Raw genomic sequence first — 19584 nt, forward strand, 5'->3', positions numbered from 1 at the left:
TGCACACCCCTTTCCCTTTTTTTTTTAACATAAGGAAAACATACAGCAAATGTGTTCTATCAGCAAACATTATTATGAATGTGTTGTATACATTACATAACATATGCATTGTATGCAAGATAAATGGAGATCTAAGGGGTAAGACTAGGTGGAGCGAGGTAGGTTGAAAACCCTCTTCACAAGGAAATATTCTCTAGCCTGATCTAAAGCATTGGTTCTCATTAATGAGATTCCAGTCCACAATTTACTAACTTATCAATGACAAGGATGATATCCAATGGTTCCAGCCACTGATTAGGCAAGTGCTGCCTTCATTCCAAAGCAGAAAAACAAACCCCACACACTCAGAGCTAAAATAGAAGAATAATCACTTCACCAGAATTTCCTGACGCTACATACACAGAAGAGAAAAGCAACTGCGTTCCTAGTGTAAAGATCAAGTACATTATTGATTTCTTTCCTACTCAGTGCTCTATGCCTTCCCCGTTAAAAACATCAGTGTCTACGTGAATAGTCATTGTATGAGCCTGAACACTTATGCAGCCTGAAAACAGTTCTACAGCATGACTGTCACACTAGCTGCATGATTTTTTCCATTACCTGAAGAAGGTCTTTTTGAGACAAATCCCATTTCTTAATTCCATTATCTCTGGATCCACTAAAAAGGTTGTCTCCCATAATAGCAAGTGCTTCAATGCCATCATAATGAGGAGGTTCAAAATTGTGTGTAGGACTTACACTTCCAAGAGCCCCTTCAGTCACATCAAACATCTAAAATAAATAACATAGCATGTTATGTGAAATTTTCTGCCATCTAACATGCTTGAAAGTCATGCAGCAAATAACTTCAGGGAAAAAACTTAAAAAGTCTTATTACAGACCACTATATCACGATGTATATTTCACAGAATTTATCTACCAGAACCACTCCTTTCTCCTTTTCCACCTCTTGTCTAAATCAGGAATGCTTCACTGACTTCAGAGAAGACTGCTCTGGGAAGAAATACTACTACTTGAACATGATATACACAGTAGCTTCATACAAAGGGCCTCCGTGTACACTGTGTGATGGACTAGAGAAACAAAGTTCGTGAGTGAGTTTGGGAAACATGACTCATGCTGGGAGAATCGCACAGGCAGCTTCAGGAAGAAGCATTAATATATTTTTCTGGATAAGTTGTTTTGGTAAGGGTTACATTCCACTACATGCTGATGCTTTTCACGGACTAGACACACCCCTCTCCTTGCTTGTGCTCCAAGAATAGGGTCTTAGATTCTTTAAGTCAGGTTGTTTTAACAATTTAAGGCATAATCAATCCCATCAGGTCTTTGTCCCAAGAGCAGCAGTGCAAGCAATGCTGTTTCATTTTGCATTGTAGGAAGCCAGAACTCACCCAGTGAGACTGAGTTGAAAAGGAACAGATGAGTCGTAACTTTTTAAACCACTACCTCTGTTTCACAAGCAAATGTCAGACTTCATCCCCTATTATTTGTTCTTTATTGGCCTTTTAGAATGAACAAGCTTCATAGTAAAAAAGGGAGAGCTGGTAGTGTAAAATAATACCTTGTGAGTTAAAGGTATTTTAAAAGTTACTGCATTTAATTAACATGCATAATTTCAATTGTAACAAAAAATTCAACAATAAACCAGAAAAATCAGGCATTTAGACAGAGGTGACTAATATGAATGACTCAGAAGACAAGACAGTAGTTTTCAGTGGCAGGGGATGGCAGTATCTGTGGCCAGACCTACTATTCCCAGCAGACCTACCCATGCAGAGAATCATAGAATCATACCATGTTAAGGGGTTGGAAGGGACCTTAAAGATCATAAAGTCCCAAGACTGAACATTATTCATGATCCATGACTGGTGAAATAATTTCCATCTTGGCTATTACATTTCAAATATGGAGATGTAAGTCACTTTTGCTGAAGCTTCCATCCCATGCTAATGTGAAGAGTTAAAATAAATAAGCAAATACTAATGGTTTACCTTTATATAATGATCCTTTGAACCAGTGACAATAAGATCTTGTCCACTGGAAATCTGATCAACAGTAAGGCACATAACAGGACCCTGGTGACCAGTTAGCTTTCCTGTAGACTGAAATCTTCAAGGATAAGGGAAGAAATAAGGATTTGTTAATTTTTATATATCCAATACAGTCTACAACACAGTTTCTGACAGAACAGATCTTTTTATTTTTCCCTATGTCTTCACTGCTCATCCTACATTTTACATATACCCTATTGTTCATATCCATGGGTAAATGTTAAATCTATGTTAAATGCAACAAAAACTTTTACTTATGTAAAATAAGGATTAAAAAATATGAAAGTAAAGACAAATCAGTCCCCTCCTAAGTATTTTCTGTATTTTGAATGCACTCTTGGGTGCAGGTTCTGTTTGGAAAAGTGCTCTAACAGTGCAGCAATCACAGTCCCATATTACATTATATTACATCTATTGGCTTTCATCATCTCATCAACAATTACTGGTCAGGATTCACACAGTCACCTTAAAAGAGTGTGTTTTATAGTGCCTATCAAACAAAACCTTGTGTTTTTCCAGTCATTTTTACTGAAACAATTCACCACAATCTTAACATATGAGAAAATCATTATCTCAGTGACCACCACAGCATTGGTTAGTTGATCCATAATTTGACCAGGTTTTGCCAGGTTATGGACACTACCACAAAGAAGAAACACTTCATTGACCATTTTGTATGCATGACTTTGCTTCCTGTACACATGTAACGACCTAAAGAACATTCTCTTCGGCTGGTGTTCAGTACCTTTTCAGGTCCCACATCCTCACTGAGTTTCCAGCAGCTGCATAGAGGAATGTGCCAGTTGGATTTAGTGCTATTTGATTGATCTGGTTCTCTCCAGCTGGGATAGCAACTGTTCTGTTAGTACTTCCTGAACACACATCAGCAGGCATCGCTTGGCCTGAAGATCTGAGTACAGAGAGGAAGGAGGAAAAAAAAAAAAAAGAAAAAAACCCCTAAATACTACATTTTGTTCTCCACACTTTGTATACAGTTCAAAAACAAACCTATTTCACTGGGCAAAAAAGGCTATAAGCCAATTACAAATACTGAACATTTGATAAAACACTAAAGGCATGCCATGCTGCTGAGAACACAGCTGCGTTGGGCAGGACACGTCTCAAGGATGAAGGACCACCGCCTCCCTAAGATGGTGCTCTATGGTGAACTTGTCACTGGCTGCCGCAAGAGAGGAGCCCCAAAGAGGAGATACAAGGACTCCCTGAAACAACATCTCAGCCTTGGCCATATTGATCATCATCACTGGTCTACTCCGGCCTCCAATTGGGAGGTCTGGAGACACACCATCTATAATGCTGCTGATGCCTTTGAGAACGCACGCAGGATCACTCTCGAGGAGAAAAGACAACGCAGAAAGAATCGTGTCTTGTTGATACCACCTAAGGAGTCTTTCTGCTGTGCCTTTTGCAACCGGACTTGTCTATCTCTCATCGGCCTCTTTAGCCACCAGCGCGCTTGTAGCAAACATGGGTAGAGCCCTTCCCAAATCTTTGTTCGCAAAGCCTGGTCATGATGATGATGATGATAGGCATGAATGCAGATTGCTTTGTGTTTCCATATATTACTGGTGCCCCTTTACTGACTTAGCCTGAACACATAAAGAAAGCTTCCATTCCCAACAGACAGTGTACTTCAATCACACTGTACTGCACTATTGAATTAAATATAATAAAATGTACCTAAAATTAAGACTCATTTGAACTCTTGGCATCTGAGGTTTAGCATACTTACGTCAATGTCCGAATACACTTAGCAGAATCTCTGATGTCCCACACCTTGATATAGGAGGTTGAGACTGTGAAGACCAGGCTAGTGTAGTTGCAATATTTAATAGAAACAACATTATTTGGATGACTCCCTAGAGACATAATCTCTTGTCCAGTTACCAGATTCCAGACTTTACAGGTACGATCTAAATAAAGACAAACAAAAAGGGGGAAAATAATAATAATTAAAAAAAAAACAAAACAGAAAAATCCCATGGTTTTCTAAACTCAGTTATTTAAAAAAAAAAAAGTACATGCATTCATACATTTTCTTCTGTTTATGCAGACATTGCAGAAAAACAGCTAAATTAAACAGGTCATAAAGAATACATATAGTCATCATCTATCATTATCAAAACTAAGCAAGGTTAATCATTAAATGTGCATTCAAAATCTACATATGAGCTCCAATTGCATTTTAAAAGGATAAAAATCTCAAGGGAAGTGAAAATACATACAGTTTACAGGTTGTAAGGTGTGGATGATGATACACAAAGCTTTTAATTCAAGAATTCATCATCAAAAATTTAGTTCAGGAAGAGTTTTGAGGCTTAGTATGACAGAGTTCTGACTGCCACAACAAAACTACAGAGGTGAGAAGTGATCCAAACTCTTCAGTATTTTAGGGGCCTCTGAAAATTCCAGCTTAAGTGCTTCAGTCACTGTTTTCATTCAGGAGCAAAGGAATTTAAGTGCTGTGACCTTTTATGTATTAAAATCCTAAATGAAAAGAAGTCTTCAAGAAATTTACAAGACTGACCATGGGCACAGAAAACTCTCCTTGTTGCACGTGTCTGTATCACTCCATACATTTTAGACATTATACTGAAATAGGTACTGGAAAGATGAAGAGAAAGCTTCATGTATAGACAATAGTTATAAAAGCATGAAGAAGGGAAGTATACCAAGACCTGTCAGCCACTTTAAAAATACCAACTATCAAGACCAAGCCAAATATCTGCAATGCACAAAAGAGCTTATTGGAATTTCTGAATTTGGCACTGGCTGCAAGTATTATCTGATGTCAGTGAGCTGAGACTTTCTGCTTCAGCAACTATTTCCAAAATATTTAACCTTATTTAATTTAACAGCTGTCTACACTCCTGAGTAGAAGTGTACTTTGCAAACTGCCCTCCAAAAATATATACCGGAAAAATTCTTCCATAAGTATGGGAAGCTAGAATATAACTTGAAAAAAGCAAATATTTGCAACATCTGCAAGCATCCATATATTAAAAAAAAAAAATAAATCCCAAACCCAAAATTTTAGAATAAAAATCAAGATGTAAAATAAAATCTTTAAAAGTGCTTTTTTCTTCTCCTCACATAGACACCAAATTCAAAAATTTCAACAGAAATTAACTAAGCAACATTTACAAAATCTAAATAAATGTCTTTTTGCACTCGTATACGCTTGCACAAATGTTGAAATGTTGGCTTAAAACTTACAAGACCAAAAGTTCCCTCAAAGTGTGTGTCTTGGCATTTTTAACAGCCAGCAAACAGAATAGCCACAGAAATCATACCTGAATATTAGCAGTGGGGGTTTTTTTTGTTTTGTTTTGGGGAGTTTTGTTTGTTTTTGGGGGGGGGGTTCGATTTTTGGGGGGGTTTTTTGTTTGTTTGTTTTTAGAAGGTTTTCTTCAAAACACTGCTTTTACCAGTTTGAAAAGTTCATAAAGTGACTGCACCATCCAGTAAGGAATTTAGTGACTACTAAAAATCTGGGCTGTCCCACAACAGCCATACGGCTCTTACAACCACAAAGGACAGGCAACGAGATGCACAGAGGAAGCAGAAAATACCTTTAGATGAAGAAGATGGCTCGAAGAACCAACTATGACATGAGGACTCTATTCAATCTCTGTGCAGTACAGGCAAAACTATGCTAATTCGCACCTCTACCCCTACCCTGAAGCTATTACTTTGCATTGCACATCATGTGTGCACACATTAACATGATTGGTTCCATCATATCATTCAACAAATGTTAATGTTACTTCTTTTTATAGGTTTCCATTTCAAATAAGCAGCGAAATGCTACACACTGGAATTAAAAACCAGTAGATAACTACTGTAAATCCTTCTTCAGCTTATGTTGAGAAATGGACCCTTACAATTTTCCAGTGTTTACAGCACTAAGCACAAACTGAGAATTTCACAACACCCCAAGTTTGTCCAAGCAGCCTCTGTAAGCACCAGAAGTGCACAGAGCTTGCCCAACCTTTAGATCCAGTGAAGAGAAGATCATCAGTTGCATCAACACAAAGTACAGCCTTGGTATGTCCTTCAGCTGTATAGATACACTGAAGCGGGGATGATCGGATGCATTTTGAAGCAGGGAATGGGTTAATTATCCCCCTAAAATAAAAACAAAGAATGTGAGTTGGGCATAGTAACAGACACAGATAAAACTAATTTACTTGTATGTAGGGAAAAAAAATTAATCTAGTTTTCTTACATGTGAGGGCAGAACAGCTGAGTGCCTTTCATAAACTACGCAAGGATTTTTACTATTTAGCTTCAATACCTGTCAGCTCTGGACTACCACTTAAAGGAAATCACATACAAAAACAAACAAATGAAAAGACAAGATACTGTATGTTGGGTACATGGTAAATTCTGCATAATGCTGAAAATAACAAGATGCTTAAAGCTTCTGGATGCCTAAGATCCACCATAAAACATCTAAGTCTAGACATCACATCCGAAAAATGGAGCAAATGCAATGTACACTGTCAAATCCAAACTCAGCATGCATTTCACATAATCTGCCTTCTATGTGCAGACCTGGAGAACTGCTGTAAACTTCTGTATCTGAGGAAGGTTCCCACTGCATACACCACAACACACTCATGCTCAAAGGGCCAAAAAGAAATATTGGAGTGCTGACACCCCAGAAGAATCTTCCTGGGGATTTGTAACTAGTTCTATGGTGATGCCAAAGGAGTAACTCAGCCTGAAAAGAAACCCTCATAATTCATCACCAAACAAAATTATTAGCAGTCTAAAATCCTATGCATACAACTGCACACACACAGGGACCCCATTAATTTCTGTGAAGTGTAGAAAAGCCTCAAGGAGATGCCAAAAACATGCAACATAATGCTGTGACCTGGCCAGCTTGCAGTTAAGACTCTGTCATGCTCTTCTGGGATTACATACATAACTGTGAGGAAAGGGAACTAAGCCATAGCCCTATCTCACCAAAAATTGTCTGATGCTTTAGGAAAATGTAAGAATTCCACAATATTGCCTAGAAGTTTCCTATAGAAAGGAAAAAATCCTTCATGATAAAAGCTAACTTTGTGACAAATCTCTAGTTTATCTAGTACAGTCTTAGAAATTAATATTTTATACATTTTTACTGCTCAGGATATCTTCATATGAGTCATTACTCCTTAACAATCCTTTCATAGATTTTGCTAATATTAATAGTGCCTTAAATTGTGAGACATTAACCTCCTCGTTTTGGAAAGGCATTCATTCACCCTTCAATATGCACCTTTTTTATGTTTTCAAGAAAACAGGAAAAATTTTCTATTTAATAATTTAGGTCTCTGTGCTTTTGTTTTCTAGCACCACACAAAACTAACATGGTTTTCTCTATAGTATTCCCTAGTGGATCATCTAAACTGAGTTACTGCTATTGCTGTTCTCACTCAGTCACTTCTGTGACAAACCACATAAAATACGTGTCCTGGAGCTATTTATCTACCTATGTGCAGTGTTCTAAAATCTAAAGACAAAAAATAGCTACAACTGCTACAACGACCAGACAAAGCCACATTATTAGCAGTCCTCTGACTGCCCTCCTCTTGATAAACTAATTTTTCACTGAGTACCTAAGCCACAAGAACATGAGTGGGGATGTTTCTTTTATCTCTTAAGCCACTGTGCATTCTGTCATAAAGGCATAATAAAAAAAAACTACTCGTTTTTATTTGCACTGGGATTTAATTTTTAGTGATCAAAGCACACAATGGAAAAAGAAAAACAAAAAGAAAGAGAGAAGCAGATAAAACATAAGAAAATGTCTGCTTCTCTTTTTTTGAGGAAAATGAAGAGAGAAAGAATATGTCTAAGGAAAGGTTTACACGATACTTCTCTTAAAATTAAAAAACCTGACATGCTCAACAGTGATAAAAAAAAAATAAACCACCCTAAAAAGGAGAGAGGGAGACATGCTTGACCAAAATCTCAGATTCTTAATGTCCTGGCAAAAGCAAAGAGAAACAACGCACAAGTAACAGGAAAAATCATGCAGCAAAATGAAATTTCTTAAGAACTGGAATAACTTCAGTGAGAGATGCCAAGAAAACAGAAAAGAGAAAGAGAGAGTACCTGTGTACCTCCGACAGAGAGGAATCACTTTCATCAGACCTACAATCAACAGTGGTGGAATTGTGAGGAGAAAGAATATAGGTATCAGCAAAGTAACGCCTCCATATGAGAAGAACAAACAACAGCATGGCCAACTCAGAAAAGCAATGCAAATCCACATATAGTATGCAGCATTGCTCAGGGTATATAGCAGGGTAGGGGGACAGAATAATTATTTTAAAATATCACTCTCAGAAGTAAGCTACACTGGTAGACTGTTTCAGCTCCAGAAGCTGAGTAACACCAGCTGAGCCATTTCTTATTTCCCCAGTATTTTCTTACAGAAGTAAAGGCAAAAAAGTAAAAGGAGAAGACAGATGCATAATTTAACCTCTGAAGATAGTGCTCGTTGAAATTATCAAAAGGAAAAAAATTTAGAAAATCAATGCCTGTTAAGTGTAGAAGAAATGTGTAAAATGTTAGTCATAGAGATATAAATATTAAATATGACAGCTCATTCAAATAAAAACAGCAATCTGCAAACAATCCTAAATTCAAAATCCTTCACCTCTCATTTTCAAAAACGTTTAAGAATAAAAAACCAAGAAAACATACAAGACAACACTTCCCCAAGATATGAACATCTGCAGTATGTCCTAAGACATCCTTCATTTTCAAGTCAAATCAAACAGATTCAGCAGTTTCAATTTAACTTCAAGGTCAGTTCAGAGGAAACAAAGAGTTAGGTGGGAGTTAGCAATAAGATAAAGGTAACATAGCTAAGGTAAAGAAATTACAAGCACAGTTACTGAAAGTCTTGCAAGCCACTGCTTGGTATGTGGTGGCTATAGACCTCTGAAAAAACCCAAGTTTAAAAAAAAAACACCCACCAGTGTAAATAGACAAGAGCAATTTCTTATTTTGCTACAGTTAGAACTAAAGGTGTCTTTCAAATTTGAGTTGTAGTTCATAAGCACTGTATGACACTTGTACCAGTAATGAAACCTGCAATAAAGATTCTAGTCAAGTGAAGTCCACTGTCATCCTAACAGATGCCTAATATGAGGAAAATGAGTTCTACTTCTTCTAAACAAGATATGAATATCTTCTAAACCAGATATGAATATCATCTACTCCTGCAGATCACCTCCGAAAGTCAGTTCATTTGATAATTTGCATAATCTCTAAACAACTGTGTTCCAGGCATTTCAACATCCCATCCACCAGGGTGCTGTTAGGACAGCACTCCAAGCAACGCTGGAGTAACTGAATAACTGTCAAAAGCACCATTTTCTAAATTATCACCTAAAACCTACTTTCAAATGTAAACACACACAAATATACATGCATCTAAGAATTCTACCATTCTTTTCTATTTTGGGTTTAAAACTACAAATACCAGACGTGGCCTAGAAAACAGGAAACAAGGTTCAGCAGGAAATTTCTTTTCTTGAATTTTTACAGTGATTCCATGGCAGTTTAAAATATTTTCTTTGAAAACTACTCAAAAACATGAGAAATATCTCCTCCTGTCTTGCAGAAGGGCAAAATTTCTACCAGACACTACACTGGTAACTTGAGCACACTTTGCATTTCCCTGGTTGGGGGCTGAGGCTTCCCTTTGTGACTTACTTATCCTGCTGAACTGATGTGTTTCCCTGAGAAACAGTAAGACGACTAAAAACATTCATTTCATTACGGGGCCGGCTTGGTGGGGAAGTAGGAGGTGACAGACTAGCCTCTGGGGCTCCAGAATCTGAGCTACAAAAAAAAAAGAACATCTTCTTTAAGAGGTTATGAATGGTTAGAGAAGTTAAATGCAACATGCCTCAAACGTTAGATGCTCTTTTCTTAAGCAAATAAATAAAATTTTAATACTAGCTACAGATATTTCCCAGAGAAGGCAATAAGCTTAAGACTGCAGAGTGCAAGGTGGCACAATGTTCAAAGTTTAAGTGCTAAAAGTGAAAGCTCCAGGCAGAAAACATACAATATGTAAAACGAAGAAATTCTTATAAAACTGCAGAGTCTAAGAGAAATTGATGACTTCAATTAAAAAAAAAATAATAAATCATTTGCAAATGCTCCAAAGGACATTTTCTCAGGGCTCTGCTCCTGAGTTATTTTGTACAGAAAAGCAATCTGGGAATAAAACAAACAACCACACCACACACAAGGTGAGCAATGAATGCCAACACTGCCAACAATAAAAACTGTCCTAGATTTAAAGAAATAGAAAAATACAGATTATTTTTCAAGAAAATTCAAGGTTTAAAATACATCGGAGTAAATAAATTTGAAAGAATCTTACAGTTTTTGTTCTTTTGTCTTTGGCTTTTCCATTGTTTTCTCATAGGTTTTTCTCTTTGCTAAAGGTGAAGGCTCAGGTATTTTCTTCTCTGGTAGAGATGGCTGTCTGGAACTAAAGCAAGAGCAATCATTATCTTACTTTGAGGCCCTTTCACAAAACTTGCTTTTCTTACATTACCTGTCATTCTCCCAGTAAGATTTCAAATCTTTGACCATGCTTAATCTATTATTGCCTTTCTTGAATTTAAGGATTATAAACTTGTTCTCACACTTCAATATAAAAATATAGCAAGTTTATTAACTTTCACAGTTTATCAACATATAGAGTCAGATACTGAATATGCAAAGGAGATTTACTAATTCAATAATAAAAGAGAATGACTAAAAGAAATACAGTGGAGTATGCATCTCAAATTAAGATCATGGAAATTCTGAAATTTCAGATTCCACATTTTCATCTACAATAGACCATTTACAGACAGGAAGAACAGGGAAATCAGATTGATTCTTATACATTAATGAAACTTTCCATTAACATGTTCGTGTTTCAATATAAAATTCAAAATTATGAAGAAAATGTACTTCCCATTGGCAATCTGACTATAATAACGCTGCTTTTCTTTGTCCCCCACTTTCCTTCTCCCTTGCTTTCCATTCCTCCTTTGTCTCTCTAGTTCTTACTCTGAAATAATTCCTGTTCACAGTCTCTGTGGTCTTTCTCCCAACCTTTTATTCCCCATTAAAATTAGCAAAAATATCAAGAAGGCAATATTAAAGCTGACACTCAAATGTCATAATTTCATGACAGTAAGACAAAAAAAAAAAAAAACGGAAAGAAATCTGAATGGTTTCCATTCTTCTGAACTCCTATTTCTCACTAGCTGAACAATCACAAAAGCAGTATTTGCCTTGGTTTATCCTAGTTTTGTGTGTTTAGAGTTTTTTCTATGAATATGAGGACCAGAAACACTCACTAAAAGAGACAAAGCAGATTCTGGAAGTGCTTTTGTTCCACAGAACTTCATCAAGCAGATAAAGTTCAGCTGGCAGGCCACATGCCTGACACAGTTACTACCATCCTGTCTCAGAGCTCTACAGGTTCTGGATATGCACAGCTGCAACTTCCCTGCATGAGAAAAGCTGTATCAGTTTCCCTTGAGAGGAAGTCTATGCTATATAAAATCCATCTGGGGACTGGAATACAGAATAACATCCTTTAACTAGGACAGCACAACAAAGAACAGCTACTTGACTTAAGTAGATGAAACTGTCTCCAGTGATCACAAGCCCTAACTGGAATGTGAAGGACCTGTAGGACCTAGTGCCAAGAACTGCATGCCAACCCCAGGGGTCTTCAAGTGACAGAAAAAGGAGGATAAGTGATAACCTGCCTGGTTTTGCACAAAAGCCTAGTAGTTAAGTTACTAAAAAGGGGAGGTGGGTTCAACCCTTCTCACGGCTAGAATATCCATTTCTGTGTAGGGCTCCCTTACCTCTAGGCATACTCTGCAAAGGACATAAAAAAAGGTGGAACAGGACACACTCCCTTCCTCTCTTTATGCTGGACCAGAATGCATTTGGGAATGCAAAAATCCTGAGGTAACAAGGCAAATCCTATGAATCAGGATGATCCTAGGTCTTTCAACAAGGTTGACAGACAAATGGGTTATAGTGTCTACTGCCAGGGTTGCCTATGTGTCCACTGTGCAGCTACTAGATTAAATAAACCAAACCAGAAACTGGAACCCAAGCTACTCTTCCTCACACTGGAATCCTGCATACTCCGACATGGAACCAGCTTTCACTTGCTCACTAGCTGCCCCTTGAGTCTTCCATCTTTGACTCCACAGTGGAACATCCTCAGAAGAGGGTATAAAGAGCATGATCATTTTATGAATTCTTTTTGAAAGCCTGGATAAGCAGGTATTATAAAAATTATTATAAAATATAAATATTTTGTAAAATATAAATATTTTCTAAAAAATTATAACAATTATAATTAAAAATTATAAAAATTATTCAGCTGTCTTGCTGGAATGGAATTCCTAAGCATAGTTGTAAAGAACAGGTGCTCTGCTCTGCACTGGTGCAGCCTCTCCTTGAATATTGTGTGCAGTTTTGGGGACCTCGATATAAGAAAAATATTAAGCTACTAGAAAGTGTCCAAAGGAGGGCAATGAAGATGGTGAAGGTCCTTGAGGAGAAGCTGCATGAAGAGCAGCTGAGGTCACTTGATCTGTTCAGCCTACAGGAGACTGAGGAGAGACCTCATTGCAGTTACAACTTCCTCATGATCTCTTCTCTGTGGTGACCCAAGGGAACAGGACCCAAGGGAACAGCCAGAAGTTGTGTCAGGGGAGGTTTAGGTTGGATATTAGAAAGAGGCTCTTTACCCAGAGGGTGGTTGGGCACTGGAACAGGTTCCCCAGGGAAGTGCTCACAGCACCAAGCCTGACAGAGTTCAAGAAGTGTTTGGACAATATATTGTAATATATTTTATTATGAGAGAGATGATGACACCACAGGTCCATACAGGAAGGCCAGATGGCTCACAAAGACAAGCTTTCTTCAACTATGAGCAGTGACCAAGCAAAACCAGCAATACTGTATAAAGTATACTGACTTCTATTTTTGAAAAACCATCTACATTGCAGTGACAAAGTCACTGCAGACTGATTGTGGGAATTTTTGATCACTTATATACTGAAACATGATCAATAAAAAATGAAAAAAGGTGAGGCCTACTGTGGGGTGAAGTCGCAGCCCCACAATTGAAGTTTGAGAAGTTTGAGGTATTGCAACTCAAGGCTGTGTCCATGGAAACTATCTAATTAGCTCCACTGTTCCCATGGAACACGGCCTAACTTTTGCAATACCTCAAACTTCTCAAACTTCAGTTGTGGGGCTGCAACTTCACCCCACAGCCTACTGCTGATTGATTTATTGACAGCGTCTAACTCTCAAATGCTTGCAGAACACAGTTTTGGGAAAATCCTGTTTTGCCTCATTGCTGGCTCACTCTCATACATGGATACATTCTAGAAGATGGAGTGAGGCAAAAGTTTGTATTACCTGAGTTTTGGATGCCAGGTCATAACACTTGATGTTATAGATGTTGAAGCTTCAAAAGTCTCTACGCATCTCACACTAACTGCTGAAACAAGTGGGTTTTTTCCACCTAACCTCACCCTCAAGAGCATTCTTCCCAAGCACATTCTACCTGTAAAGTGCACTGAAGCCATCAGCAAGGGTTAATAATTGCTGTCAGCAGTGTTTTACTGTTCATGATTGCCACCTCAAGCACATGCCAGAAATACATAGTAAAAATAATACAAATTGCAAGTGTACATTAGATGGAGATTGCTGTAAAAATATTATGCAAATAGGACAGATGAATATTGAAAGATGCCTAATTTCAGAACCTGTAATATGAAGATAGCTATAGGACACAGATTTCCATATCACTGAATGTGGCAAGCACATTCAATCTATATGAGTTTGTGCAGTGTAGGAGCTAGTACCTTAAAAAGCCAAGAAAAGGTCTCTAGCAGTGAATGGCTAATAATCAGCAGTGATACTGGTAGATATAAAAAGAACAGCAAGTGAGAAAAAAAAAGTGCATGTGAGAGACACCTGCTGGCCCCAAAGTAAAAAGACAAAAATAATATTTTTATTTCTATTACAAATCAAGTGATGCTTGCAATTAGTAAGACTGTTCTGCAGGTAAGTGCAACCTGCAAACAGAAAGGATTTTTGAGGATTCATAATATTTAACATGTTTCTTTCAACTTTTCACTTGCATACACTATTGCTACGTGGACTTCTTCATTTTAAGCATGGTCCACATAAGATAATTCACAGAAAGGTTTTTCCTAATAGTTAGGACCATATAGAAATACAATGTTATATAAGTGTTTGGGTTGGGTTTTGGGGTGTGGGGTTTTGGTTTTTTTTTTAATCTCTCTGCTGTTTCAAGCAGATTATCACTACCTCTCTAGAATGTGCATTTCCCATAGCACTAATACAGCAAAGTATTCAAGGTATTAGATGGGTTTTTCCCCCTATGTAGAACAAGGTTACAATAATTTTACAAAGCAACTTAACAAAACTTACATCTTCAGTAACAACCACAGTACTTACAACACTGTATTTATACCTTCTAGAGTGGTGATGGTAGAAAAGAAGCAGCTTAGTCAGTATTATTTAGTAGGCTTCAAGTATATCAACCTCACTTGTAAAGTTAAAATAATAGATTACAAGAAATTGGCAACATGCATTTTTTAAAAGCAAAGAATAATTAGTACAGCATGGCCAAACTTACATGCTGCCTATCTTAGAAGGTAAGCCAGATGGTGGGGGTATAAACTCTCTGTCCCTAGCAGAAGTATCATTTGTGTCAGCAGCCATCCCACTTTCTTGGGCTTCTGCAACTGATGCAAGAGAGCCAGCCGAAGGAGAATCTGCAGCACTACTGTCAGAGACTAAATCACTGTTGGCTGCATACAGCAATTCCATCTGGGTAGTGGTCCTCCGGCGGGCCTGGAGACAAATAAAAACCAAACTGCCTCTTAAACATGTGTCAAGAGTGCTACGTTTAAGCTTATCATTAGCTAGCAATTAGCATCCCCCTCAATCACTTGGCAACTGCCTTTGGAAACTAAATTTAGAAGCTCACCTCTACTCTTGGGCAATGATTTCAGAGGAGGCAAGTCAAATTCAATGGCATAAAACACTGATTTGACAATAGTTTCCAAGGATATCCTTTTAACCAGCTGCCTGTCAATGCTACAGGAGTACAATAGTACTCACCTAAGGTTTATCCAAATGAAATGTTATACAGCAGAGACAAACAAAGCAATAGCTACAATTATATTGGTGTGACTTCTAATATCAATCCTTCTTCTAATATACAAACTCTGCTTCTTACTTAGTCTACATCACTTCAAAAGCAGTCTAAGCCAACATGAATTATGATTCATTCAGCATTTCAACAATTTGAAAAGAACAGAAAACCTTAAAAAGGAGCTAAGCTTTGTGCAAGTAATTTGTAAAAAATGGATTGTACATGTTAGGTGTGATTATACTGTGAAATTAATATCTATTCCTCGGAGAAAGAAAGGCCAGTGGGGAAGACAAAGATCCAATCTGAACAGAGCCATTACAAAAATGACATGTTTATTTTATGACATTTTCAGACAAAACTCACTCAGTTTAACTGCCCAAATAGCTGTACACCAATGAATGCAACCATAACGCAACAGCCAACATAGATATTTTCCTCCAAAGCCAACTGCAGTTAGAAAACTGGAGGCTAAGCTTCTATTTACTTTGCAAATTTGGCTTATGCTCCTGTGAGCATAGAAGCAAAACTGCTATCAGTGTACATTTCCAGTTCCCACTACCATTAATATTAAACTGCAGTCAGCCTAGAGATATTCCTCCAATGTCAACTGTAATTAGGAGCCTGGAGGTCAAACTTTTATTTGTTTTATAAACAAGCAAATTGCAAACAATAAGCATGTTCACAGTTCCCACTGGCATGCATTGACATTGAACTGTGGCCTAAGTAATACTGATCTGCAAAACTACACCAGTTTGGAGTGCACGTAACTGGAAGACTACGTCTCTTTCTGAAATTCTAAAAATTTAGCCCAAAAATATTGAAAAAGTTATTTTTGACATTGACTCTCAGAGAGGAGTGTCACACAAAATCATATTGCACACAAATCAAATGAAGAATACATCAGTTCACCTTCTGCATGTCTTCGCTCTTGCTTTGCCCTAAAGACATTAATGAACATTGTCCAGAAGGTAATTAGGAATTATTATAGCATCATAGAATCACTTAAAAGTCATGTAGATGAATTATTATCATCATTGTACATTCTACCTTGCTTTTGGGTTTGACTTCACCACAAAGCTTCAAAAGATCTGAAGATAATGAACTAAAAGAAAAAAATTGCATCACAGTTAGAAAGGAGCCATATTTTTGCAGAATGTGTATTCTTATTCTTCTTTCTTTCTACTGAAATTGGGGGCAAAGTATAATGAAACAATGTCAGAGGTATTTTCTAACAGATGCATAATGCATTACAAAAGAAGAAATTACAGTAATTTTTCTAGAATAAGATCCAATTACCTGACAACAAAGATTTGCTCACCTTCCTTCTGTCCCAGGACTATGCAATGGGGCATCCTCATCAGTACTATCTTCCAAATTTTCTGGAAAATTTCCAAAAGAATAATGTTAATGTGTCCATCTACGTCAGGAGGTGAAGGTTGTAAGTGTTATACAAAACAGCTCAGACTATGCTGAATGTAGATAAATGGAGTACAAGAGACAGGGATTTTCAAAATATCTTGACTATTTTGTATTCAGTCCCCATTGAATTTTCCTGGCATCTAAACTAATTTTTTTCACACAATCTCAATAAATCATACACCTAGGCACACTGTGCCAAATGTGGTCCTCTATCTATTGTAGCAGAGCAACAGAGATGATAGAAAAACAGAAATTCTAGAAGAAAATCTGTAAGAAAGCAGATAAAGCAAATAAAACAAACTACAAAACATGGAAGAGATGGGACGTAAATCAATGGACAGTAAAGATGTCTGTTCCTCCTCTTTTTTTTTTTTTTAATCCTCCTGTTGGAAGACAGAATCAGCCTGGTTATAATAAAAAAGAAAATTGTATTTTTAACTAGTTAATGAGTTGAGGCTCAGCCTGAGCTTATACAGAGTGCCACCATTTGAGCTGACAAGAAGCAAACATTTTATTAGTATATAAGCATTTATGTTTCAAAAGAGGATGATGCTACCACTTACTACTATGTAACTGCTTCCTTAAAAGAGATTAAATGTAAATGGAAGCTGTTCAGCAGAAATGTTCCTGAAGTAAAAATGGGTATGCACACCTGTCACAAAAGACAAAACCAGCATGCATGTCATACACTAACACTGTCAAACATATGATTAACATGTCTGCATGCAAACAGTGCAAAACATTAAGCTGAGACAATGAGTCAAGGGCACATGTACAATCAACCCCAGACTGCTGGGAAAGTGAATCCCTTAACTTGCATATTATTCTAATAATACATTTTAAGCACAGTTTAAGGACATTGCTTGCAGAAGTGTGTTACGTATATCCCTTATTTTTGAACATACTCCAGAAATTTGAAGGATTAAATAACCTTCCATTACATCTCCTCTTTACTATTAGAGACACTTAATTTCTGCCAGAAAGCAGATACCATTTTCAATGCATAGAACCAACATATGTGTAACCCATATTAAAACATGTTTGTCTATGTATATGTTTTAAGTGCAAGTTCATGCTGTGGAGAAAGGGAGAGAAGATACTTTTTTCAGCTGAATTCTGAGAAGGAATGAAGAAAAGAGAAGGAAAACACTGCCTGTTTGTGTATGCTGCTTCTAAACATGTTTTCTGAAAAAGTCAAAACCATATATCAATCTAGACCCAACACCAACAATGCACTTCAGAGGTACTCAACTGCTGTATTAATCTTAGTAATGTAACCTTAATTATCAGAAATACAACAATATTATAAAGAAAGCAGGGTCAAAGGAATAGCACTCTGGATTTTCTTTTTTTTTGTTCCATCCTGGATTTGAACCCAGATTAAACATTTTCAATACACATTATTATTATTATTAGTCTTCTGCAGAAGAGGGGATCTAGAGTACTGCTCCTTCTAGAAAGACAAAAGCAGCATCCATAAAATAAAGGCACTTTAAAAAAACATAGGATTCTTGTTAGAATGATGTTACTTCATCTCCTTTTCATAAAGAACTTGCAATCTCTTTTTACAGGTAACTAAGGAGAAAGTGTGGAATGACCACAAAAGATGGGATTTTATTTGTAGGCTCACACTCATGTGACCTGACATGTTTCTTCAGTTTGTCTGCAATTCAGCACAGGAAGACTGCCCAAAGCCCCAAGATAGTGCACAGAATCAATACAAGGTAAGAGCAAGATTCTGCAAGAAGACTCAAGTGAGAAGAGATGAAAGGAGCAATAAAGTTAGTAAAGGCAGTACTGCTTGTAAGGAGCAGCAGGGATGACTGCTAGTAAACCAGTAGTTGCAGAACAGTGGAGAACTTTTCTGATGATTTGTCTTCATCCTCATGTAGTGGCAACTGGACACTACCAGTACAATGCCATACATCAGCACAGTTCATCCAGAGGAAAAGCCATTTGACCAGCCCTCTTAAGATCTTAAGATAGATGGTTGTGAGTCACATCCGTGAATGTCCATATGTCATAGGTGGGAAGGAAAAGCAGCTCCCACAACTCTTCAGGAAGGAGTCACTTCAGCAACACTCAAAAGTCAATTTCATGGTCATTTTAACTCTTCACAAGAGTCGACAGGACAGTGAATGGCAGCTAGTTCAACCACAAACAAGACAGGTGTGCATTGAAAACCCATTCAGGTCAAAATCTGAGTCTGTGGTGTACTTTCCTGCAGACTAAACCCTTTCTTAGTTTACACTTGAGTGAAAGTGCACAACTACACAGGGGAATGTCCAAACTTTTTCAAGCCAAGTGTATTCGAATGGCTAAGAACTTTTGAAGGTATCAGATTTGAAAGTAAGCATCAAAAGAGCGATTCACAAAACCCCTGGAAGTGCAACCCCTCTCTAGGGATGGGGCTGGCTGCATGCTAGCACTGAGATGTCAGTCAGGTATCCTGGTGAAATTGGTCTCGGGATCTGCAGCCACCCACACTTCCATCTGCGGGAACTGTGTCAGGTTAACAGGAAGCCCCTGCAACAGAGTGCCAGCTAATCAGCTGGAAATCCCAGTGTCAAAGCCTCACTACAGTGGCATCTGAACTCCCTGCAGCTCAAAAGGTTGGGTCACTAATGATCTAGAGAACTATCAACAGCTGGAATTTCAACTTGGACCAAGGTTAGTATGGCACATTCAGCCAAGATATATATACCCATGGTGAAGTTTCCTTCCTATAGTGTTAGAACAATCCTGAGTGGCTTAGATATTTTAAAAGTCTTAGTTCATGCTTGCAAAGTGTTAAAAAGTTTCTTTAATGAGATATACTCTACACAAACTTTGATAATAGAGCTACCG

At 37.5% G+C, this 19584-nt stretch overlaps 1 protein-coding gene across 8 annotated transcripts in view; it reads right to left on the minus strand.

Annotated features, from left to right (window-relative positions):
- Window positions 1-19584, minus strand: part of KIF21A (kinesin family member 21A) — an 87596-nt gene that overhangs the window by 5942 nt on the left and 62070 nt on the right. For 4 of the 8 annotated variants that reach the window (XM_027679289.1, XM_027679292.1, XM_027679290.1 and 1 more), the window contains 11 exons: window positions 16637-16697; window positions 16366-16420; window positions 14797-15014; window positions 10477-10587; window positions 9798-9926; window positions 8187-8225; window positions 6067-6203; window positions 3808-3988; window positions 2800-2964; window positions 1995-2112; window positions 601-771 (listed from right to left, as the gene is read on the minus strand). In XM_027679289.1, coding sequence (XP_027535090.1) covers window positions 601-771; window positions 1995-2112; window positions 2800-2964; window positions 3808-3988; window positions 6067-6203; window positions 8187-8225; window positions 9798-9926; window positions 10477-10587; window positions 14797-15014; window positions 16366-16420; window positions 16637-16697 — 1385 coding nt within the window. The remainder of the gene's footprint in view (window positions 1-600; window positions 772-1994; window positions 2113-2799; window positions 2965-3807; window positions 3989-6066; window positions 6204-8186; window positions 8226-9797; window positions 9927-10476; window positions 10588-14796; window positions 15015-16365; window positions 16421-16636; window positions 16698-19584) is intronic. The other 4 variants (XM_027679293.1, XM_027679296.1, XM_027679291.1 and 1 more) reach the window with 2 other exon arrangements.

This window comes from Neopelma chrysocephalum, unplaced genomic scaffold (genome assembly GCF_003984885.1).
Source record: "Neopelma chrysocephalum unplaced genomic scaffold, ASM398488v2 Primary Assembly neopelma1_45, whole genome shotgun sequence".
Taxonomy (NCBI): Eukaryota; Metazoa; Chordata; class Aves; order Passeriformes; family Pipridae; genus Neopelma; species Neopelma chrysocephalum.